At 37.5% G+C, this 26324-nt stretch overlaps 1 protein-coding gene across 4 annotated transcripts in view; it reads left to right on the top strand.

The window, feature by feature from the left end:
• The first annotated feature begins 1934 nt into the window (after window positions 1–1934).
• Lin54 (lin-54 DREAM MuvB core complex component) overlaps window positions 1935–26324 on the top strand; it is a 73890-nt gene continuing 49500 nt past the window's right edge. The window contains exons 1-3 of one of the 4 annotated variants that reach the window (XM_076863872.2): window positions 1935–2058; window positions 19664–20373; window positions 24408–24531. In XM_076863872.2, coding sequence (XP_076719987.2) covers window positions 19696–20373; window positions 24408–24531 — 802 coding nt within the window. In that variant the 5' untranslated portion in view covers window positions 1935–2058; window positions 19664–19695. Of the gene's footprint in view, window positions 2059–4373; window positions 4561–19663; window positions 20374–24407; window positions 24532–26324 lie in introns of those variants that run through there. The other 3 variants (XM_076863873.2, XM_076863876.2, XM_076863875.2) reach the window with 3 other exon arrangements.

The following is a 26324-nucleotide window of genomic DNA, read 5'->3' as shown; positions in this document are numbered from 1 at the left end:
ATTTTATTTAGAGACAGTCTCACTAAGTTGCCTAGTGCCTTATCATTGCTGAGGCTGGCTGTAAACTTGCGATCCTCCTGCCTCAGCCTTCAAAACTCCTGGGATTACAAGCCTGCGCCACTGAGTCTGGCCTATTTTAAGAATTTATACAAACATGGAATATATCTTATTTTAATTAGGATGCCAGTCTTGTGGATGTACATGACGTTGAGATTCCATTTGTTTTTCTAATAAGTCACGGGAGATTTCTTAATGTTAAACTACATTCTTGGAATAAACCATACTTTGACATGAAGTGAATTTTATTAATACATTGCTGGATTTGATAAAATCTTAATATTTCAGTTTTGTCTTCAATGAAATCAGAAAAGTTTCCATCATTATTATTATTATTTGGTACTTTTTTTTTTTTGGTATCAGAATTATACCAGCCTAGGCCAATTGCGGTGACACACACCTGAGATCCTAGTGACTGGGAAGGCTGAGACAGGGGAACTGCAAGTTCAAGGCCAGCCTCAGCAATTTAGTAAGACCCTGTCACAAAAATAAAAAAGGGCTGGGGTGTAGCTCAGTGGTAAAGCACCTTGGATTAAATTTGCAGTACCACAAAAGGAGGAGGAGAAGAAGAAAAAAAAATAAGGAAAATTTTCTTCCTTTTTGGGGATTCTCTGTCTCCCTAAAAACCCAATGTAGTCTGGGTACTTTCTTCATTCCAGACATGTCCCACACTAGCACCATGAGGATTTCTCTAAAGGTGCTTCACAAACTAGGGTCACACTACAGATCCCCAACAAAATCTGTGAATATCATTACACTTTCTCCCTTCCTTGCATTACTACAGACTTTCCCAATTCCGTGCCACTTGCCATTACTAAATCCTAATCCTTGAGTTATAAAGGCTGGGCAGAATAGTATGGTCCAATAGAACTAATCATTTGAGGCAGAGCGTGTGCTTGACACTTATTTAGCCTCCAGAATCCTGAGAAGTTGCATTTATATTTTGTAGATGGGAAAAGAAACTTAAAGTTTAAACACTAATAAATGGAGGTGCCAGGATTCACAACCTGGGCTGCTGGATTCCAAAGTGATTCCAAAGTGATTCCAATGTCTCACCCCACCCACCACCACGCCGTGGTCCCAAGCTAGTCTCACGTTGACCTGTGTATTCGTAGTACTCCGTTAGCAATTATAGACTGTACCACGTTTAATATTTACACACGTCTGTATTTCACTATTGTTTAGTTGTGTCGTTCTTGTCTCACAAATAATTGTTAACTGAATAACCTCAGTGCCTTTATATCTGACTTCACACTTGTTTTTATAAATAGCAGGAAAAATAAAAGTAGGAAAAGATAAAGACAAAGAATTTTGATTATGTTTTAGGTGAATACTGTATTGCAGAAAGAGCAAAAAGACTCTTTCAAAATAAGTTCTAACTGGGTATCCTCCTGAGGTCTTTTTAGCGACCCTTGCAAAATCGGTGTCTAAAGTCGAAGAGATTGAGTATTTGTCAATATTGATCACCTCCTGACCTAAGAACCTCAAAAAGCCGGGGCGATGCTGGAAATCGCACCTACAGCGTAGACTTCCTAACAAGGAAAGGTAGCCCGCCGAAGAGACAGCCTCTCCCAACTGCAGGCGGGAACCGGGTCTCCCCCCAACCCCCCCGCCAGTCTCTGTCCTATGGAACATTCCGTGCGAAAGCTTTGACAGAGCGCCCACTTGGAGTCACGTGGAGCACGAGCGTACTCACCGAGCCTAGCGGAATGACGCGAGCTCGGGTTGCCAAGGGAGGGGCAAGGCGCCGCGGAAGGGGTGGGGCGAAGGAAGACCGCAGGGAGGCGGGGCGGGGCGGGGCGGGCAGAGTGGAGGGGCGGGCGGAGAGGGGCGCGCGGGCGGGGAGGGCCCAGCGTATTATGGGATGCAGCGGTGGAATGGCGCTGGGCGCGTGATTTTGAACAAACCCGGGTCTGTGTCTCGGAGGCGCCGCCGCCGCCGCGGCTGCTGGGAGCCCGGGGAGCGCCGCGCGAGAAGGAGGCGGCGGCGCCGCCGGTTTTGGTGAGTGTCAGCTCCCGAGATAGGGGCTTATGGGAGGGCGGGAAAGGCTCTTGCCCCCACAGCGTGTGGCCGCGCTGGCTGAGAGCGCCGGACCGCTCCCTCTGGGAGCCTGGGCCAATGGGCCGTGCCGGGAGCGGGAACCTGCTGGTGGAAACGGCCTTGCTTCATCCCCGGGCCGCAGGCGGCGGTGAATCCTCTGGTCTCGGCCTCTTCCCGCCGGCACCCGGAGGGCGCTGTCACTCGGCAGCGCCAGCACTCTGCCAGCCGCCCGCACGGAGGACTGGAGGAAGGGTTCCCGAGTCTGTTGACAAGCTACAGCGCGGCCGAATAAGCCGGCCGTGTCGGCCCTGGGTTTCTGGGAACCGGTTTTGCTGCTGTGTCACTTTGTACCAGCCCCTCCTTTCGCTGCTGCCCGCCGCCGCGTTCTTCCTACGCCCCTTTGTATGAGCTCTTCTTGGTATGTGTCCGTTTTCCTCGCGAAGCCCACCAGCCTAATGTCATAATGTTCCCGAGGTGCACGGGGAAGGGAGCGGGCTGGGACTTAGCTTGGCCAAGCAACGGTAAACAACCAACAGAGTGCGGGTGAACGGGACTGTCGGTGGGGAAAATTAAGTTTAAAGATGAAGAAACTGGGACCACTGTATACTCTCGGCGTCTAGCAGGCTGCATATAGAAATGCGGCTTGGAGTGACTGGTAAATAGCACTTGTGTAAGCCTGAGCCTTACCAACTTTTATGTGGCGTTGTCATTCAAACAAAGTAGGAAAATGAATTGGCTCTTTCAACTTCTTCCTTACTCTTAGACTAACTTTATTTAGAAAGACAGTTACCCTATTCACAACCTTCAAATTCAACCTGCTCATTTCAAATAGATCTTTTAAAGCTTATGTTGTAGTTCAATGGTGTAGAATTCAGCCTTTAAATCTTTAAATCTTTCATTAAATCTTTCTTTCTTTCTTTCTCTCTTTCTTTCTTTTGTACCAGGGATTCAACCACTGAGCCACATCCCCATCTCTTTTTATTTATTTATTTATTTTTAAATTTTGAGACAGGGTCACGCTAAGTTTCAGAGGCTGGTTTTGAACTCTCGATGCCTCAGCCTCCGGAGTCTCTGAGATTACAGGCGTGCTCCCCCCCCCCCACCCCCGCGCCTGGCCATTTTTTTTCCTGAAATTAGCAAAGATTAGCTAAATTTTTAAATGCAAGGCTTATCTAACAAGACTTGAAGCTTGTGCTTCCTTATTTCTGAGATGACTAAAAAAGTACCTATATTCTCTTTTAGTTACTTTTTAAACAAGTAGAGAAGCTGGTAGGGATAGGTAGGTAATTCCGTGTTTTTCTTGTTCTAAAGCAATCTGCATATTATACTACATTGAACAAATGTATCAGCGGTAGACGGTTTTAATTTGGTGACTTACATCCCAAAAACATTTGGCCAAGATATATTTTTTTGTATTTCAGAAGCTGATCATTCATGAATGTTTTCACAGATGGATCTGTACGTTTTAAATTTAGTGGCGTTTGACGTCCTAAACCAGTGACAAATTAGAAGTCAGTGTTAATGAACGGAAATGATCAGATTAAGTGGAAATGGCAGTAGTTCAGAACGCTATTTTTTAAGATCAAAGATTTTGACCATTGTATTTGCTCAAGGGTAGGTTCCTGTAATTTACAAAGGTGTCAGAGAGGTTAGATACGCATATGGAAATAACTCATTCTGTCAAAGTAGTTCCCTGGGCAGCGTAAAATGTCAAAGTTGGTAAGTGACGTTAAGTAAGGTCTTGTTAGTGTTTTTAGCGTCTGAGATGGACACAGCAAAAGAACGCATTTCATCATCTCTTTCAAGTGCTTTTCTGAAAATGAAAGAGTTTGGGTTCTTTATTGTCCTTATGCTACGTTCCTCGTGGCTTTTGCTTTTCTGAGCAAAAATATGCCGGACTTGGGACCCCGCAGGTAGCGCGACTTCCTTTGGCGTTGCTGCCGGGCCCGCGGGAGCCGGGTGTTTGGTTCTGGGGTGAAAGGTCCTGGCAGAGCATAGCCTGTAAGCACTTGTACCGCCTGTGCGCGTTTGAAGGTTGGCGGGGCCCGCGGGAGGTTTCCCCGGATATGTGGGTGTGCGCCGCTCGGGAGGGCGGGCCGGGGCGGGGAGGAGGAGGAAGGGGGAGGTGACTGGCGGCAGCGGCGGCGGCGGCCCGGGCTCGGCTGTCGGGGAAGCTGCTGAGCTGTGATGGTGATGACGAGGTGAAAATGGCGGATCTTTCGAAATACAATCCCGGCCCCTGACATACCAGAGGCGGCGGCAGAGGCGACGTCGCCACCCAGGCTCCCTCCTGGGCCCCCTGGTACCCTTGGCGTTCCAGTTGGGGGCAAACTGGGAAAGGAAGCGGCTGGGCAGAGCTCCAGTGCACAGGCAAAACAAGCAGTGCCCGGGTTCGGAATTGCCTGGGACCTTCGGAGCCCCCGCCTCGGAGCCCGAGGGAGGAGAAAGCGGCAGCCACTGGAGGTAGAGGAGGAGGGGGGTATCCGAAGGCGTCTCTGTCTAGAGATCTCTTTATTGGGGGAAATACGGATGGGTGAGGGAGTAATTGCGTTGTGGATGAAGGAATGACTTGTCCGGAGTGCAAAGAATCAGTAGCCTTGTAATGACATCAACATCATTATTTGAGTGTTAAGAGGGCTCGAGTTTGCTCTTATATCTAAGGCTGCTGCCGAGGCCTAGAGGAACCTCTAGTACTTATCATGATTTCCTGATATAATATTTAAAATATCCACTCTGGCAGGTGTTGGTTAGATGGTGTTCAGCAGTTGACTGGGTTGTATGTTTCTTTGAGGAAGCAGAGCATTGACATTTTCTTCTACATTTAAGTCTGTCTTAGATCATAGTCTATAACTTGGCGTGTGGATGCCCACATTTCTGAGCATGGACCAGTTTTGTAGCAATCAAAAATATTTTTTCCTTTTATTGTTCTGTTACCCATAGAATAACCCTTTTGCCTCTGCCAACTGAAAAATAACAATTGAGATAGTCATATTTTATACCCATGCTTTTGAGGGAAGTTCTTTCCTGCCCCATCCAATATTATGAATTTAGAGAGTGAAGTGATGGAAGATATTACATTAGGTTTTATAATCCAACTGAAAACATTCCTGGGAGCTCTGTTTTGGTCATGAGTTTTACCTTCATTGTTAAGGAGAGTTATGATGGCTTGATGCAAGAACTGAATATATGTGTGTAGGTTGTTGATAAAGCTAAATTGAGACCTCTGTTATATTCTAAATGCTAGACTTCTTGGCCTTTTGTTTAGAGAGCAGGAGAATTAAATTGATTGACTTTATGATGGCCATAGTTTACTTTTGTTAGGTTATCTAAAGATCCTGTAGATTGTGCTACAGGACCCCCTAAGAAGTCTGTATGTCCTTGCACCCAAGAGTAATGTTACTGAAAGGTTACATGTGAATTAATTTTTTTATACATTAATTCTGAGCCCCCCTTTTCCCCAGCTTTAGTAGTAGAAGGTTGGGTTAGTAACATGGAATTTATGGGAGTAAATAGGTTAATATTTAAGAAATGCCCACTAGTAATGCTTATGCTTAGCAGTAAATTTCCTTATTCCTACAAAGATATCTATGTCATACAATAGCATACACTATATATCTTATTTAGAGGGAAAAAATTTGTGTGAATGTGTATGTATAGTTTGAACTCTGAACTTTCATTCACAACAGTATCAAGGACCAAAATTTTTTTAAGGGAGAATACCTGAGAGGTACTTAAGAAGCTTTGCTTAATGATTGTTATTAATTTAAAAAAGTAATTTGATGATCTTGTGTTATCAGTAAGAATTTGGTTGTTTTTTTTTATTATATTTTTTGTGTTGCAATTATTTAATTCATGCCAACCTAGCTACTTAGTATTAAGACTAAGAATTTTAAAAATAATTAAAATAGGGAGGTTAAAATGCTTTTTCATTAGTTTTCTTTTAATTACAGGGATAATTGTCTTTTATGATTCTTTGTGATTCTCTTTAAGGACCATTTTTGAGATTATGGTGGTAGGAACAATTGTCTACTAATTGTATATTAGGAAGCGGGGGCTGGGGCTGAAGCTCAGTGGTAGAGCCCTTGCTTCATACCTGTAAGGCACTGGGTTTGATCCTCAGCACCACATAAAAAATAAATAAAATAAATAAAGATATTGTGTCCATCTTTAAAATAAATAAATAAATATTGTGTCCATCTACAACTAAAAAAATATTTTTAAAAAAGTATTAGGAATGAAGGAAAAGTTTTGCTCCTAGAGGTAGTATGGTGTCCATTTTGTTTTTTTTAGGAGCATTACAGATTTTCATTACTTTTTTCCAAACATTATTACAGGTTGAACAATCCTAATCTGTAAAATCTGAAGTGTTCCAAAATGCTTTGCTAAGAAAGTTTCAGATTTGGGACTCGGGGAGGGTGTTACTGGATATTGAGCCCAGGGTAACTCTACGGACTGAGCCATATACCCAACTCATTTATTTATTTATTTTGAGACAGGATCTTGCTGAATTATTGAGGCTTTCACTAACTTGTTGAGGCTTGTCTTGAACTTGGAATCCTCCTGCCTCAGCCTCCCAATTTGCTGGGATGGATGATCATGCGTCACTGCACTGGGTACATTTTGGATTTTTGAAATAAGGATGCTCAACCTGAAAAGTCTATGGAAGTATTCCAAAATCTGGAAGGCTTTGAAGACTTTGAAATAGGCTTTGAAATACTTCCTAAATATTTCAGATAAGGGATACTCAGCCTTTTTTGCATATCGATTATGGGTATTATGCTATGCTAGGAATAGGGAATAAAATAATCTCAATACCATTGCTTCAGGCAGCTTTTATCTTAAGAATCATTGGAGGGGGTTGGGGATGTGGCTCAAGTGGTAGCGCGCTCGCATGGCATGCCTGTGGCTACGGTTCGAGCCTCAGCACCACATACAAACAAAGATGTTGTGTCCGTCGAAAACTAAAAAATAAATATTAAAAAAAATTCTCTAAAAAAAAAAAAAAAGAATCATTGGAGGGCTTGGAAAGTAGCTCAGTGGTACAGCACTTGCATAGCATGTACACGTACATGGATCTGGGTTTGATCCCCAGCACTAGGGGGCGGGGAATCATTATAGGTAAAGTTGGAAGGATAGTTGAGTGGAGCCTTAGTGGAAAAGGCTTTGACAAGTTACAGAAAATTTTTGAGTAGAAGAGCAACAGCTGCAGGAATACACTTAAGGAGGGCTCCAGTTGTGGCTCAGTGAGCGGTAGAGTGCTTGCCTAACACTGGGTTCAATTCTCAGCACCACATTAAAAAAATAAAAGGTATTGTGTTCATCTACAACTAAAAATATTTTTAAAAAGAGTAATACACCTAAGGAGATAAATCCTGTAGCTTTTATATAGAATATATATATTGTAGGAAAAAGGAGATGGGAAAATACCATACTAGACTCCAAACTTTGGAGATGTGGCTACTGTTGTTTGCAGTAGGATGAAGTCATTGTGAAGGTGCAGTCTGCATGATATATGACAGATTAATATTTCTATGGAGAGATGTGAGGATGACAAGATCTTAAGCCTTGGTATTTGATAGACTTTTGAATGCCCTCAAAAATACAGAAATTAGAAAGGGAAGTTGATTCAGTTAGAGAAACAGAAAAAAGAACTTTGTATACCTTATCACTTCCCAGTGACCTTGTAAGTAAAATTGAGTCTCAGAGATATTATTGCCTGAGAGTATCTGATAATTAACCAGGAGAACTGAGATTTGGAAATGGGTCTTTCTGATTTGAATCTTCCTATTTTTTTCCACCATGTATTAATCTTTGTTTTTGGGTTTTTTTGTGTTTTTTTTTTTTTTGATACTGGGGATTGAACCCAGGGGCTCTTAATCACTAATCCACATCCCCAGCCCTTTTAAAAAATATTTTATTAGAGACACGGTCTCACTGACTTGCTTAGTGCTTTGCCAAGTTGCTGAGGTTGGCTTTGAACTCGTAGTCCTCCTACCTCATCCTCCCAAGCCACTGGGATTACAGGCATGCACCAGCGCACCCAGTCCATGTGTTAATCTTAAACATGAATAATGTATAGTTCTCTTTTAAAGGAAAAAAAATTTGTAAATTCCCAAAATTGGTCCAAATTATTTTTTTTTAAAATATAACTGGGTTGGGGTGGCAGCTCAGTTATAGAGTGCTTGCCTAGCATGTGAGAGGCACTGGGTTTGATTCTCAGCACTGCATATAAATAAATAAAATAAAGGTTCATCGACAACTTAAAAATGTATATAAAAGTAAGTATAAAATAAAAGTAAACTGTGTGGTGGTGCATGCCTATAATCCTAGCAACTCCTGAGGCTGAGGCAAGAGTATTGCGAGTTCAAGGCCAACCTCAGCAACTTTAGTGAGGTCACAAGCAATTTAGTGAGAACCTGCCTCAAAAAAAAGTAAATAAATAAATAAAAAGGAACTAGGGACATAACCTAAAGGTAAAGTATCCCTGGGTTCTATCCGCAAAACAAGATAAAACATAAAATCCAAAAGTAAGTTATTAACAAAATAAATACAAAATTATAAACTAACAAAACAAATTAAACTTAGAATGACATTTTTCTGAAACTAAATCTTTCCATAGGAATATAAATAAATTCACTTTCCATAGTGAATATACTAATGTCTTTCTTTCTTGACACAGGTATGCAGTTTTCTATGTATTATTTATCCTATGATGACTCAATTCCTACACCACTTTTCTGAGTTTGAGCACTGCTGAGCTTTTCTCACTAAATAATAGGTTAAGTGGTTTGGTTTTTCATTTGGCGTTAATATCATTTACCTTATATGTCCCTTTTGTGCCTCTTTAGCCTGTCAGAATACTCTTATCATTGATTTTGAATATTTGGTGGTTATCCAGATGATCCAGAGTACACACAAAACACATTATCGGAATGAAAATGCAGACCTTCTTTTCAAATCTTCGTCAGAATTTATGGCTTATAGTCCACAGTTCCCAGTTTAATTTGAGAAATGTAGTTCTAAACCTACGTTTTGAATTGTTGATGTATGCTTTCAGAAGTCAAAGCTAAAATCTAAGTGGTATATACAGTTAACCAATTAGTATTTGTGGTAAGCTCTACATACAAAAGTATAGTCTTTAAACACTTAAGATTATTTCTGTCCAACATCTCACAAATTCCTTGCTCATATGTAATCCAGTGATAGGTCACTATGTCATATTATGTGTAAGAATGAAAACAGCCATCATCCTCGATTGTTCTGTAACTAAAAACAGTATTTCCACAGTGGTTATATTCTATAAGAAACTCTTTTTAAAAATTGTAAAAGCATAGCGCATTTGTATTTATATCTTATTATTTTTATTTTGTGGTACTGGGGATTGAACCCAAGGCCTCACACATACTAGGCAAACCTCTACCACTGAGCTATATCCCAGTCCTTTATTTTATTTTATTTGGTCCTGGGAATTGAGCCCGGGGAGCTCTACCACTGAGCTACATCCCCAGCTCTTTTTATTTTTTATTTTGAGACAGTGGCTGGCTAAGTTGTTGAGGCTGGCCTCAAATTTATGATCCTTTTTCTTCTGCCTCCTGAGTTGCTGACATTTCAGGTGTGCATCATCATATCGGGCTTATGTTTTACTTTATACTTAATACTTTTTCATTGTTAACACCTTAAACCAGACCTTTTATTTATCCTTAACACGGACTGTTCACTGTGATAGTCTTTGCCTCCAGTACAGTAGAACACTGAGATGAGGTTAATTTGCCCAAAGTATAGCTGTGGTCATGCTATTGGCCTGTCTATTAATTTCTCAGCTATTTCAGGGCCAGGTATTTAAAAAAAATTTTTTTTTTTTTTGTTGTTGTTGATGGACCTTTATTTTATTTATGTATATGGGGTGCTGAGAATTGAACCCAGTTCTTCACACATGCTAGGCAAGCACTCTACTACTGAGTGGTACAACCCCAGCCTTCAGGGCAAGGTTTTTGATTAATTTTCCTATCTTCCACAGAGTTGGGAAGCAATAAATGTCAATATCTGTTAAAATTATAAACTAGTTAAAAACTTGTGTATTTTTGAATGGAATATAGTTGCAGAGGACATTGTTCAAAAGCTAAATCTGAAAACTTATTTGAAAAGAATTTCTTAGTTTTTTTAGTATGACTTATGATGTGGATTTGTTAAAGTATTGGGGAGTCCTGGATTATGATGAACCAAGTTATTTTCAAAGCCCAGAACATTCTAGAGTTTTAGGTATACCCCTTCTCCATGATTAATTTATTCATTCTTTGGATTTATATTGACAGATTACTGTTTGCCAGCTCTTTTCTAGGCCCTGGGGATAGTGGTATGGTATGATGAAGGCAAATAAGTCACTGTCCTTGTAGCTTGCATTCTGAAGAATTGAGGGAGGGATAATAAGGTTATAAACAAACAAGATGATGATCGATGCTCTAATTGAAATACCAGGGTGGTAGGATGGAGTGCCTGGGCTAGTGGAGATGAGCATAGGTGCCATTTTATTTTATTTTATTTTTTTAGGGTGTGTGTGTTTTCATTTTTATTTTTTTGGACTGAGTTTTTAATCCAGGGCAAACTGTTACTGAGCTATACGCCCAGCCCTTATCATTTTTATTTTTGAGACAGGATCAAGCTAAGATGCTGATGCTGGCCTTGAACTTGTCATCCTCCTGCCTCAGCCTCTGGGATTACAGGCATGTGCCACTACACCCAGCTTGATAAGATTTTGAATACAGTTGAGACGTTTAGAAATCATTAAACTTTTCAAAGTGAATGACTTTTTAACTGTCATTAGGCTTAAACCATTCAACCATATTCAACTGTGAGGGAGAAAAACTCATTTTCTTGCTTCTAAGAATGTACTTTGCCTTTGGAACTTATATGTTGTGAACTAAAATTATTGGCGGTATGGAGTGTACATTGAATGTTGTTGATTCTTCCTCCACCATACTTTTACAGGTAACCCTCACACATGAAGTGAACTAAAGCTTTTCAGCAATCTTGGTCTAAGAAGATCCTCTGTTTTCTTTGAGTGTTTCTCAACACAATGATGATGAGGACACATGTGCTAATACACAGCTTCCATTCCTAAGGGATAAAATTAGGGTATGATTCATGTAACTAAATAGCCAAACCCTTTTCCTGTCATGCCCACAAACTCCTTTTGAGAGTTCTTTTAGCATAGACCACTAAACCCACCCTGCATGTGACCCTAATTGAAACAGATAAGACTGTCTAATCATAAGGCAATAATCATCTGTTCTGTTCAATGGCATATGGGTTTTCCTGGCTATGGAATTCTACATAGTCCTATGTTACATAGAGACTGGCCAAACCAATCAGACCTTTTCTTGTAAGAAGTTTGAACTCTGCTCCTAGTTCAAAGAGAGACTTCTACTCATATAACTCCTAGTCTTTTTTAACAAGACAAACAAAAAAAATCCATGTTCTAATAATTGAGCTTTAAGATATATGAAGTAAAAATGCACAAAGGAGAAACAGGCAAAACCACCATCATATTTAGGATTTTTTTTTTTTTTTCCTTTCCATTACTGGGGAATTGAACCCAGGAGTGTTCTCCCTCTGAGCTACTTCCCCAGTCCTTATTTTTTGATTTTGAGATAGGGTCTTTCTAAGTTGCCCAGGCTGACCTCAAAACTTGAGATCCTCTGCCTTAGAGATTGTCAGGGATTACAGGTATGCGTCACAAACTGAGCCATATTTGGGATTTTGACACCTTCTTTTAGTAATTGATAGAACAATAAAAAATGAGTATTGAAAAATATGAAAAATTATCAACCAGGTGGACCTAATTAACATTTATAGAACACTATCCTCAGCAACTACAGAATGCATGTTCTTTTGAATTAATACATGGAACAGTCACCAAGATGGAGCCTACACTGAGTCTTAAAATAAATCTCTTATTTCAAATGATGATATAGAGAATTATATTCTGACAATAATGAATTAAATTAGATATTGATGATTATAAGATACCTAGAAAATCTCCAAATATTTGGGTACTAAATAACATCCTTTTATCCATATATCAAAGACAAAATCACAAGGAATATTTGAAAACTTTCGAAATGAATCATAATAAAAACATTGAAATAAGGGAATGTATTTAAAACAGCTTCGGGAAAAACTTAAATAAATATTAGAGACTTATTGTATAAATGAAAGGTTTAAAATCAGTTTAAGCCAGAGGTTGACAAACATTTTCTGTAAAGGGCCAGGATGGCAAATATTTTAGGCTTTTCAGGCCATGTAAATCTGTCACATATTGTTCTTCCCCTTCAAACATTTAAAAATGTAAAAAAGCCATTCTTAGATGGAGAGCAATATAGAAATAGGCCCTAGGCCTGATTTGACTTTTAGGTTGCGGTTTGCTGAATTCTGATCTCTACTTTCATCTTAAGATTCTAGGAAAAACAAAACAAAACAAATTAACCCTAAAGTAAGCAGAAGGAAGGTGATAAAGATAATAGTCAAGTGAAAAATGTACAGTTGAAAAAAATCAATGAAGCCAAAAACAGCTCTTTGAAAAGGTCAATAAAATTGATAAATCTCCAACCAGGCTAATCAAAAAAGAAAAGAAAGACAAATTACCAGTATGACAAATGATGAGAGAACATTTCTACATATTTAAAATAAAAGAATATTATATATAACTTTATGATAGTAAATTTGGCAACTTATGGGAAATACATAAACACCTTAAAAGACACAGACTATCAAATATTAAAGGTCACTCAAGAAGAAGAAGATAACCCAAAAAACCCTGGACCTATTAAAGAATTTGAATGTATAGTTTAAAAAAGCTTCCCATAAGCCAGGCTCAGTAGCACACATATGTAGTTCCAGCTACTTGGGAGGCTGAGGCTAGAGGATTGCAAGTTAGAGGACAGCCTCTGCAACGTAAGATCCTGTCTCAGAATAAAAATTAAAAGGAGGCTGGGGGCTGGGCGCAGTGGTGCATGCCTGTAATCCCAGTGGCTCGAGAAGGCTGAGGCAGGAGGATAGCAAATTCAAAGCCAGCCTCAGCAATGGTGAGGCACTAAGCAACTCAGTGAGACCCTGTCTCTGAATAAAATACAACATAGGGCAGGGGATGTGGCTCAGTGGTCGAGTGCCTCTGAGTTTAGCCCCCAGTACCAAAAAACAAACAAACAACAACAAAAAAAACCCCGGGAGGTTGGGGATCAAGCTCCGTGGTAGAGTGCTTACCACTGGGTTCAATAATAATAATTATCATTGCTGGGTTCAATAATAATAATTATCCTTGCAAATAATAATAAATAATGTAATTCACATATGAAAACTTATCTTAGTAGTTGCAGAAAAAGCATGACAATTATCCATTTATGATTTTTAAAATAACTCAGTAAACTGGGAATAGAAGTTCTTTTTCAACTTTGTAAAGGAAAACAACTAATAGATAAGATTGGGAATATGGCAAGGATGTTTGTTCTCATCATTTTAAAAAATAAATATGTATGTGTGTGTGTGTGTGTGTGTGTGTGTGTGTGTGTGTATGCTTTCCATGACCTTTGTTTTATTTATTAATTTAATTTATTTTATTTATTAATTTTATTTATTAATTTATTTATATGCAGAATTGAACCCAGTGCCTCACAGGTGCTAGGCAAGTCCTCCACCACTGAGCTACAACTCCAGCCCCTCATCATTTTTAGTGTTGATTTTTTTTTTTTTTTTTTCCTGTACTGAGAATTGAACCCAGGGCCTTGCACATTCCAGGCAAGTGCTACATCCCCAGCCCATTTCAAGTCAGCATTTTACTGGAAGCCCAAGCAAGTGTAGTAAGCAAAAGAAATAAAAGACATGCAGATTGGAAAGGGAGAAATACATTTGTATCTTGCAGGCAACATAGATTGTTGAGAATCTTAAGGAATCTGTATAGAAAAATACAGAAGCAATAGATAGTAGGTATTGATACCTGGACAATATAGAAAAGTGAATTTTCTATATACTCATGACAAACAATTAGAAAACGGAAAACAAAGTCATTTATAAAATATCAAAAACCTGAGATACATAACATGAAGTACATAACATTGCTAAGATAAATAAGAGATACTTTTTGGAGACAATTATCCATGGGTCTTTGCATTTCTGCAGTTCTTGCAAATGGGGCAGTAACAGTCCTTTTAGTGTCTCCTACTGTAGCAAAAGGCATATTTGCTTATCATCCAGTATAATAAAGATAATATCTTCCCCTGGGGACAAGGAAGGTTTGTTTCAACCCATTATAAAAGATTTGGGTTCCCTAAGCTCAGGTTTTTTCAGTTATGATGTAAACCCCACTGCATGTGCGGATCTATCTAGACCCTTCCATGTCTTTCCTTTGAGACTTGGTGGCCAAGGATGATACATGTATGATGCTTATGTCCCTTGCTATGCTGTGAGTAATATATCCTTTGTCTCTGACCCAAGGTTACTGTGTCTTCTGCTAGTATTTATGAAACAATAACTGGCTACTTGTTAGCTTGCAAAGAGGGTATAAGATCTCAGACCCCTCTTAGTTCTGGACAGTTTTGGCTATGAGAATGGAGTTCTGATAGAGGCATGGCTTTCTAAAAAAGGAAGGGTGAGCGCCTTGTGGACTAGGAGAAGAGATATGAAAAGACTCTGGCATCTGGTGGCAACTGGTCTCATCCAGCTGGTGAGCAAGGACAGTTGAGGCAGAGGAAGTAAGAATCCACTGTTCACTGATAGAGAGGACTGAAACAGGCCATCTGGATGATGCTTCAGTTGTTGAACATGGGAAACTCAGCTCCATGGCCCTTGCTGAAAGGCATTGTACCTGTGGCTACTGAGTTAAAAGCCCTCAGAATTGGGAAAATGGTGTCAGCAGTGAGGATAGGGAACTCAGTATGGATTGAAATTCTTAGAAATTTGATTGAGCTCCAGGGGTGAATGCTTGAAACTCAAAAGAAATGCAAAGTTTTGCTTACTAGTGTGGAGTCACTGTCTCCTTGTGTTTTGATCTTTCTTTCCCTCATCTGACTCCTTGACTTCTGGTGCTTTAAGGAGAAAGATGAATAGGGATTGGGCTGTGGTGTCCCCATCCTTAAAGAGGACTAAAGGCTCTACTTCTGTGCCTAAAATATGATGGGAGAACCTTAAGGAAAGGAAGGAGTCAGATTTTCATGGCTCTGATGGATACAGACCTATCTCTGTGGTAGGTTTGGGTGGAGCATCCAGATTCAACAGATAGGATTTGGGAAAGGTTTGTAGTAGGGGAAGAAAGTTAACCTGACATTGTTTTTGGAGCCCTTTGTTGTACACTGTTAGGACTTCACTGCTGAATGCTGAATGTGTAATTGATGTTGATATTTTTATATGCCTGTAGTGTGAATGCCCATAAGTGCCGAAAGGGTTTCTTCAGATCATGAAGAGTCACATGTAAACATGAACATTCATTTAAAGAAGTGCCACTACTACTTTGGAGTTCCAAACCCTAATGGTTCCTTTGAACTACATGTTATTATGACTGATGATTATGCAGCGTGTGTGTGTTTGTACTGGGAATTGAACCCAAGGACACTATTCCACTGAGCTATATCCCTGGCCCTTTTTACTTTTTGAGATAGGTCTCACTAAGTTGCTGAGGCTGGCTATCGTCCTGCCTCAGTCATTGGGATTACAGGTGTGTACCACCATGCCTGGTGATTTTGCAGTATTTTTAAAGAACTAATCTAACTCAATAAGACTAAAAACCCAATTAGTCAACTTGCAAGTTATAAATAAAAATTACAGTGAGGGTCTGGGGATATGCAACTATGGTAGAGTGCTTGCCTAGCATACATGAGGTCCTAGGTTTGATCCCCAGTGCAACAAAAAGGAAAGGAAAAAAAACACATTGCAATGTCACTTCACAACCATTAGAATGGTTAAAATTAATAAGACCAACAAAAAAACTGATATTACCTGTTTTTTTTTTTTTTTTTTAACCCATGGGCACCCAACCACTGAGCCACATCCCCAGCCCTTTTTTGTTTTTTATTTAGAGACAGGGTCTTACTGAGTTGTTTAGGGTCTTAGGGCCTTGTTAATTTGCTGAGGCTGTTTTGAACTCACAGTCCTCTGCCTCACAGCCTGGTAAGCTGCTAGGATTACAGGTATGCCTGATCGTGCCCATCTCCTGATAGTACCAATTGTTGACAAGGATATGGAGCAGCTGGGTAAGTACTGGGGAATGAAATCTACTAAACTATGTTATGTGCTTGTACAAATATAGCATAATGAATCTAGCTATTACTTATAATTATAAGGCAGTGATACAAAGTAAAATACAATTTAAAAATATATATTTACTGGGCTTGGAGTATAGCTCTGTGTTAGAGCACTTGCCTAACATCTCTGAAGCCCTGGATTTGATCCCCTGTGTCTGGTGGAGGAGCTTACTTTGACCCAGCAATTCCACTTCTAAGTATTTATTTGAAAGAAATTAAGCTCTGGGACGTAACCTCAGTGGTAGGGCGCTTGCATAGCATGCCTAAGGCCCTGGGTTCTATCACCAGTGCTGCAAAAGGGAAGAGAAGGAAAAGAAAAAAGTATATCTATAAAAACTTGAACTTGACTGTTCATAGCAGTATTATTCATGATAGTTCCAAATCAGAAACAATTCAAATATCCCATTTTCAGGTGAATGTATATACAAATTGGGATATATTTATACAGTAAAATATTATTTAGCAGTGGAAAGGAAACAGTACTAATAAGGATAACAATTAAGATAAATTTTAAGGGCTGGGGATATAGCTCATTTGGTAGAATGCCTGCGTCGCAAGCACAAGGCCCTGGGTTCAATCCCCAGCATCACAAAAAAAAAAAGAAAAGAAAAAAAAAGATAAATTTTAAAAGCTAGAACTGGGTGTGTGACGGCACACGCCTGTAATCCCAGAGGCTGAGACAGGAGGATTGCAGTTTTGAAGCCAGCCTGGGCAATTTAGAGCATCTCAAAATAAAAAAATAAACATGGTGGGAGTGTAGCTCAGTGATAGAATATACCTGGGTTCAATATCTGATACTACACACACACACAAGTATGTTGAGAGAAAAAGCTCATATTATATGATTGTTTTATGTTATAAGTACATAATAGGGTTTGCAACTTAACACCAGTTCTACTTAGAATTTTTCTACTTTATGAATTTTGTTCTTTTCTCAGGCTAGTGATATATTGTACCATACTCTTGTGATGCCGGGCAGCTACAGCAATCTGTAGTCCTTGTCAGCCACACAATCCAAAGGAAAAATAACTGTTCTCTACAGTGTACTGTGTTGCCAAGTGTAATTCAGTAGTTTAGGTGTATTAAATGTATTTTTTTCTCTTGTTACTGTATTTTGAACCCAGGGGTGCTTTACTATTGAACTTTATCCCCACTTGTTTTATTTTTTATTTTGAGACAGGGCCTCACTGAGTTGCTTAGCGTCTCGTTAAATTGCTGAGGCTGGTCTTGAATTTGTAATTCTCCTGCCTCAACCTCCAGAGTCACTCTGAAGTCATGACTTATAATGTATTTTCAAGTTAGGATAGATATATTGTGACATAACTCCTTCAGATGTTGAGGAACATCTGTTTATGATTCTATGAATATGAAGTCTTTTTAAAAAAATATTTATTTAGTTGTAGATAAACACACAGTATCTTTATTTATTTTTATGTGGCACTGAGGATTGAACCCAGTGCGTCACATATGCAAGGCAAGCGCTTTATCACTGAGCTACAGCCCCAGCCCCAATATGAAGTCTTAGTATGAGCAAAAAGACAAGTAGTCTGTGGGGATAAAGCAGCAGTTGTATAGCGTAGGATTTCAGGATAGGGAACTGACTCTAAAAAAGAAGGCTTATTTTTTTTTCTCCATTTTAAACTACTAGTGGTAAACATTTAAGTTAATTTTTTCACATATTTTTTAATTGGTGCATTATAATTGTACATAACGGTGGGATTTGTTACATATTTACACACAGCATAACAATATCATTCCCTAGTATTTCCTTTTTTCCATCCCTCCTCCTTCCCTCTTAAAATTTAGGATAATTTAACTTTGGTATCATGTAAATCTATAAGTGTGGCAAGGCTAGGTGGCACATGATTAATTCCAGCTACTCAGGAAGCTAAGGCAGGAGGACTGCAAGTTCAAGGCCAGCCTGGAAACCTTAGTGAGACCCAGTCTCAAAAATAAAATAAAAAATTTAAAAAGGACTGGGAATTAGCTCAGCGGTAGAGCATCCCTGTGTTCAGTTCCTTGTAATTCAAAAAAAAGAAGAAAGAAAAAAAAAATCTGAGTTTGTATCCTGACTCTACCTTTCATTAGCTCTATGTGACTTTGAGAAGATTAATTAATATTTCCAAGTTTTCTCATTTGTAAAATGGGGATGATAATGGTACTCATATCAGAGTTGTGGACAGGATAAATTATGCCATCACTTCTACATAGTAAGTGCTAAATATTGATGGTTTATTTGGGCAGTAGTAGTATTTGTCAATGCTAATAAGTAAAATGTGCGACTTGTATGTGTTAATCTTGGGATAGGTCTTATATTTTAGATTTCTTTTTTTAAAAAGGGAAGAAATGAATGAGTTGTTTATTAGGCTCTAATGGATCTTGGATGTTCTTTGAGTAGATAGCGCATTGCTATTTAGTCTTTTATAAACTTGATGTGCTATCTTTACTATATGAAGATAATGGAACACACTTATTGATTGGAAATTTTACATGACCTCTGACTATAGTGTCACTGTTCTGATTTGTCAGAAATCTTTATTATTTATTACCTTTTTTTTTCCCTCTATGGGGACTGACTGTGTACTTCTTAAACACTTCCTTCCCCATTTGACACTTTAAATGGCTGAGGAGGATTTAAAAATCTTTCCAGATAAAAGTTTCCACAGTGTGAAGTTAATTGACCAGGCTTGGGCCATATAAGCCATTTGATCTACATTTGCTGAGATGAATTATTCTAGAAATGCCTTTAACATTAACTTGGGCATTTAATGGATTTATATAAACAGTATAGTATTCTCATGGGGGGACTCTAGGACCTAGTCGGAAATCTGAAGATATTTTCTTATTTGTTAATATTTACATCCTTATTTCTGTCTGAATCAGCAGTTTTCAAGTCTGTCAATGAGTCGATAAAGAAAGTGGGAAGAAGTAAGATGATCAGGCAAGTCAGAGATTAAAAAGTTTATTAGAGGGCACTGGGAAGGTATTTGGTGTGATTGTTACTTGTTGCCTGAATACATGATTACTTTTGCATTGACACATGGTGAGTAAGAATGTTTACTTCTAGGTCTGCACTCCATGCAGTTTATATTTTAGATTCTTGAAGGCTAAGGATGTGTTAAAATGATTTAATCCAAATAAGTTTCAGGAATATTCTTCGTTTAATTTTATATCAATTTTAAAAATGGTTGGTTTGTTATTTGCATTTTTCTTGAATATTTTTCCTTAAGTCTGTTTAGAAACTTAGTAAGTTAATCATTTTTCAACTTTTATTACAGCACCTGATCACCTTTCTAGCAGGAGAACGATCATGGAGGTGGTGCCAGCTGAGGTGAATAGTTTGCTTCCAGAGGAGATAATGGACACTGGTATAACTTTAGTGGATGATGATAGTATTGAGGCTGTTATTGTTTCATCCCCAATTCCCATGGAGACAGAACTGGAAGAAATTGTCAACATAAATTCTACTGGTGACTCTACAGCCACGCCCATTTCCTCGGAACCAATCACAGTGTACAGTAACCACACTAACCAAGTTGCAGTGAATACCACAATTACTAAAGCAGATTCTAATACCACAGTGAAACCAGCTTTTCCAAGTGGCCTTCAAAAACTTGGTGCTCAGACTCCTGTGACTATATCAGCCAATCAGATTATTTTAAACAAACAGACATCTGATCTTAAACTTGGCAATCAGACCCTTAAACCAGATGGACAGAAGTTAATTTTAACAACTTTGGGCAAGTCTGGTTCACCAATTGTTTTAGCTCTACCCCATAGTCAACTACCCCAAGCTCAGAAAGTTACAACTCAGGCCCAGTCAGGAGATGCTAAGTTACCTCCGCAGCAAATTAAAGTAGTTACCATTGGAGGGAGGCCAGAGGTGAAACCTGTCATTGGTGTCTCAGCATTGACCCCAGGAAGTCAACTGATTAATACTACAACTCAGCCCTCTGTGTTACAGACCCAACAGTTAAAAACAGTACAGGTAAAAAAAAAAAAAAAAAAAAAAAAAGGGGGCGTATTAATTAAAATGCATGTTAAAAAAGTTAAACTGATTCATAGTTGTGTTTTTGTAGGGTTATTAATTGCAAAGCTATTACTGAATTCTTTTGATTATTGCTTTAAGTAATTGTGTGAATTTTTGTTTTTACATTTGATATGTCTAATGCTTAGGAAAAAATTTCCAGAAAACTTAGAACAAACTAAATTTTTGGCTAAATTTCAAATTAGTATATTTATAGCCATTTATTCATTTGAAAATATATTTTATTTTTAGTGGTAGTTTGGTTACAAGGATGTTTTGCTGGTTTAAAGACACTGGACTTGCTGCAGGGCTATCAAAAAATCATTCTGTCAAAATTGTTTTTGGGTTAACAGATTGTCAAAGGCTAGAAATAGTTTATTGCTCCGAGAAACCCAGTAGTGGTAGCCAGTAGTAGTGTATGCTGGCCAATGAGTGTCTCTTCTTGGAGACACTTCGCCATCATTCATGTTTGCAGTGTGGGAATGAGTGGCATGTGGTGGAGGATGACATAGGCTTTAGAGTTGGAACAACTGGGTTTGAGTTGCCCTTTGTTACCTACCAGCTGTAGAATTTTAGGTCGATTACTTTTCTAGTTTTTCATTTTAGCTTAAGATGGCTATTGATTATAAAGAATCACATAGGACTCTATGGTTCTCAAAACATTGAGGATTCTTCAACATAGTACCTAGTATGATTAGGACCCTAAATAACATACATTAATAGTTTTCAGGTTATAGAACATATATTAATAGTTTTCAGTTTTTTATGCCCCAAAAGGCCACTACTACTCTTAAAAAATGATCCATCTGTGACTAGAAATATTTCCCTATTTGAAAGAATTGCCTTTTAGAGAAAAGGAGAAGGCATGAGTTTAAGTAGTAAAGAAAGTGTATGAGGAAATAGGAAGGTTTGTGAGAACTTGCTCTTTCTAGACTCTCAAATGATATTTAGAAGTAATGTTTTAGTTATTGTGTTAGCAAAGAATTAGAAACGTGCATTTAACGGACTTTGCTTTTAAGAATGTTGTAAGACGTCTCAAACTTTGTAATTGCCCATTTCCTTTCTGCCACTGTTAAACATATTTTTTTTTAAACTTCTTGTTCATTGTCATCTCACTTATCTTTGACTTCTTTTTACTTCTTGTTTTTGCCAAGGATCTCTTGGATGAGATACCTTATCACCATCAAGCTTCTTGTCTTCAGTTTTAAAACTTATTTTATCTGTTTTAGACTTTTAGCAGTGTTGATCCTCATTATAATGTTTACAAGAAACTGATGACATAAATCAGAATGCCATTTTTTTTCACTTATGAGAGAAGTTTATACATATCATTCAAAAACTGGTATACTGTATCCTCTAGTTTTCTACTATAATTTACTAAGTCCTGACAATAAAAATATTTTTTGTAACTTATTTTATTGTTGTTGCTTTTATAGAACCCAATTCTATTTATTTTAAAAAGAACTTAAGTTTAAAATATAATAATAAAATTGAAAAAATAACAGAAAACAGAAGAAATTTATTTAGAATGTTGTTATGTTTACCCAGTTACTTTTAGGCAACTTAAATATTTCCAACTCAGAAATAACCTACAAAACTCTGAAGCACTTTGAAAAAAACCCCAAAAACTACAAATCTATGTTTTTCTGCTTTAGACACCAGAATATTGGGGTTTATACTTCAAAAAATATATATATATATATAAATAAAATATGATTCTCTGTTTTTCCCCCTGGCAGTCCTCAGTGTTGTCTTAAGTTTAATGAGTATTGAAACTATTAGGGTATGGATAGCAGGTAAGAGTTGAAGAAAGAGTTCCATCTCCAAAAGTGAAGGAAAGAAGTATCAGTTGAGGTCAGATGTAGTAAGAGAGGTGTAGTCATGCTCAGTTACAGATATTTACACTTTCCCTGTTTTGTGTTCATAGGATATAAAAGTAGTAACTAGCTAGCAATCTGTAACTATTATCTCCTAAATAATGCCAAACACACTGCCAAAAATTACTTGTATGGATTATTTGATGGTCTGACTACCTTATTTCCCAATTTTCTTTCATTCTTTTTTTTTTCTTTTTCATTTTTGTCTTAATCTGCTAATCCAGGTACACTTGTTAAAAACTGATCCTAGCTGGGTGCAGTGGCTCACATCTAAAATCCCAGTGACTTGGGGGCCTGAGGCAGGAGGATTGCAAGTTAAAGGCAACCCTCAACAATTAAGTGAGGCTCTAAGCAATAACAGGGAGACCCTATTTTAAATTAAGGACAAAACGGTGGTCTTGGTGATGGGATATAGCTCAGTGATAAAGTGCCTCTGGTTCAATCCTCAATACCACCACCACCAAAAAAAAAAAAAAAAAAATCATATATTTTGTTAGTGAAGAAATTCTGTTCTAGGGTAGCTAGAATTCATAATACACAAAATTATGGTTCCTTAACAGAACTGGAGTTGATATTTTCAGCAGTATTTTACTAAAGAAATACAACCACATGAGTGAGAAAGATTGTTCATTTGAAGAATTAGGTGTACTTTTTATTATATTGTGTATATGTTTTCCTTCTTGGTAAGTATTCTTACAGTCATTTGATTATGAAACTCAGATAAAAAAGGGAGAAATATTTTAAACTTTTGGGTTTTATAGATAAGGTTATTTATTGCTAGGTATGTATGTCTAAGAACATCAACATCTACTTCTCAAGATCATTAATACCATGTATACAGAAGAAATTCTGATTTTGAGTTTTCAGTCTATAAACACTTGGGAAATATTTCTACCTTATGTCTATATTGCATCAACTTTCTAAAGTACAATTATGAATTTATTTGGGTGTGTCATAGTTTTTCAAGCTGAGTATTTTTTAACATTAATGAATTTTCTTTTTTAAAAAGTGATTTATATTTCACATACATTTTATGCGTCAGTAATATGTTCTAAGTGTAAAGTAATTTATTCTGAGTGTCAGATAAGGTGTTATTTAATTTATAATTTGAGCACAGAGAACTCATATTTATCTAGTTCTGTGATCTGTTTACAATTTCTGGTCTATTTCTGCCATGCATGTTGGTTGTGTTTATTCATTTGAGTCATCATTTCCAATAAAAAATAGTATTTTCAGGGCCTCAATGTTCTTACTTGCCAAAAGATAAAGTTAATATTTAATGTCCTTCATGCACTAAAGTTCTATAGTTATTTTCAATCATAGGTAAATTTATGCTTCTGTATCTTTAGAAGACATTATGTCTTTGTATATGGTAATGATTTCAGTATAAAACATTGATTACCTCTACCTTCCTTGATTTGTGGAGAATTTTCATTCCAAGTCAGCAATCCAGTATGTAACTTCAGATTAAAATGAATAAAAGACCCACCCTTCAAGGAATTTTAGTTACAGTAAACAGTATTTCACAGCCTTTTTCTTTATAATGGTCTTTGTTCTACCAAACTTGTCTCTTTGTGTATCCTAGGACTTTCATTTGTCAGTTCTCTCTTTATCTACTGATATATAGATCTAATGTTGAAAAGCTAATCATAAGATTGTCTTTAATGTTTTTATATTTTGCATCCGGGGCCAGTGTAATTATATATATTCTTGGCTTCATCATTTGCACTATACTTTCTTAACTTATTCTATTCCATCTTATTACTATTGAATAATTTAATTTGAAAAAGAATATTTCTGTGCATAATGTTAAACATTAAACATTACTGTTGTTAAACATTAATTTGCAAAATTAATTTGCTTTTCATCATACACTAAGAGATTAATATAAAGATTTATAATAAAACGCAAAAGCATTATATATGGACTTGTGGATGGGATTATATTAATATTTTGGTGAATGGCTGCATTTTAAATGTTTTTAACATTACATAAATAAAATTTGTTAAATGGGCTAGCTTCACATGTGCTACTACTGTATACATATCTTTTGTCTAATTTGATTGAATAGGTGTTTTATAGAAATAAATGGTCTTCATAGTTATTTGTATGTTTCAGATTGCTAAGAAGCCTCGAACACCAACCTGTGGTCCAGTAATCACGAAGCTGATCTTTGCAAAACCAATTAATAGTAAAGCAGTTACAGGACAGACAACTCAAGTATCACCATCAGTCATTGCAGGTTATATATCTTTACAGTTTATTAAGTTGTATATTTACCTTTCTTTTAGATTTAAAGAAGACTGATCTGCCACCTTAAAATGTTTTATGCAATAGTATAGCTTATTATAAACCAACCTGCTTTGATAGGAAATGTTATTAAGTGAGTGCTTCAAGCAAAATGCCTTATCTGCAAATCAGTCCATCATTTTAGTCTCTTTTGTGTTTAGAAATTTACCATGAAAATAACAAAGTCTTAAACTCTAGAAATACAAGCTAACATTTATGTAGTATTTAGTATTTGCCATTCTTAGCTTTTTACATCTAGTGACTTAGGTAGTTTTCTGCCAAACCTATGATGGACGTTTCCTGTGTGGCAATGGAGGCACTCAGCTAGTAAATGGCTGAGCTGGAATCTGAACTAAGTTTGTCTATAGTGCACATGTACTAAGTCAAGTAGATTTCATTTAGTGCATATTAGAAATAGTATTTCATGATTTCAGCTTTAATTTTTTTTTTTGGTTTTTGCTTTTTAATATTCTCTATATGCAGTTTTCTTTGAAAAGAAAATTATCAGAGTGGTAGTAATTACTTCAGTGATAACAGAATTTTAGCTATATTACTTTTATCAGCATATTCCTTAATGTTACCCAGTTATCCTTTATTATGTACTTAAAATTTTCTTATCACCAGTAACTGAACCACTTCAGAAATTTGGACTTCAGGTGTTCCATTTGTCTTTTCTTTAGCCTACCTGCCTTTGTACTCCCAAACCAGCTATTTTTGACTTGGAAATCTCGGATCTCTTGATTCTTCCATTTTTCTCTTTAATAATCACATTTTCTGTCCTTAAATTCTTCTTTACTCAACATGGAGTTCATGACTCATCATTATAACTCCCTTGCGGACACCATTAATTGTGTTTTACCTGTCTTTCTATAATGGCTTGGTTAGGCCAACTCTCATTCTGCTGTGCAAGCATCTCGGTGGTTCTTCTAGAAAGAATCACACAACCATGGTGAGGGATTGGTCTTTAATTCAGAGTTATACTAACATTACTCTTGCTTTTTTTTTTTTTTTAATGAAAAAGTGTAACACCTGAATAGTAGCCTTTTGACTTAAAGACTTTCAAGTGCTAATTACCCATTCTTTGACATGTGTATTCTTGAAGATGGTACTTTAACTGTTAACTAATCCTAGTATAAATATTTAAACCACTTGCTATAGGGACTAAGAACCAAAAAGGGGCGGGGGGAAGCTAAAACAAAACAACAAAAAAAATCCACCTTAAACCACTTATTATAGTTTTTAGTAAATTTAAAGATATAGCAATAAGCAACTCTGAAGTCAGTGGTAGTAATTTGTCATTTTTCTGGATTTGAATTGTATGTAGGGAGGCTTCTCCCTACACTTCTTTAGTGAGTATGAAAGGGGATGGAAAGATGATAGTATAAGGGTAATTTCAGTGAGTATTTTTCTGTTAGCTATCAGTAGAGATTCGTGAGGGTATAGGAGGCTGGCTGATGTCATGAGGGCTAGAGTAGGTGTGAAATATGGCCCCAGAGGCAAGATTGGAAAGAAATTGGATTTGGGGCTGGTTCAGGAAGTAGGGTATAATTGGCTTAAAGTAAGTAAGACTTAAAAGTATTGATGAAAAATGGCCACTAATCCCCTAGGAGGTTTTGCATAGGTTGAATGAGTTAAACAAAAGGACTGTTGCATGCAGTGTTCTTTAATGTTCTTTTCCCCTGTGTCCCATTTTGGGTGCTGGGGATTGAACCTGGAGGCACTTGGCCACTGAACTATGTCCTCAGC

Source organism: Callospermophilus lateralis, chromosome 8 (genome assembly GCF_048772815.1).
Source record: "Callospermophilus lateralis isolate mCalLat2 chromosome 8, mCalLat2.hap1, whole genome shotgun sequence".
Lineage (NCBI taxonomy): Eukaryota > Metazoa > Chordata > Mammalia > Rodentia > Sciuridae > Callospermophilus > Callospermophilus lateralis.
Note: the sequence above shows the minus strand (reverse complement) of the source record. Positions and strands in the feature narration are given on the sequence as shown.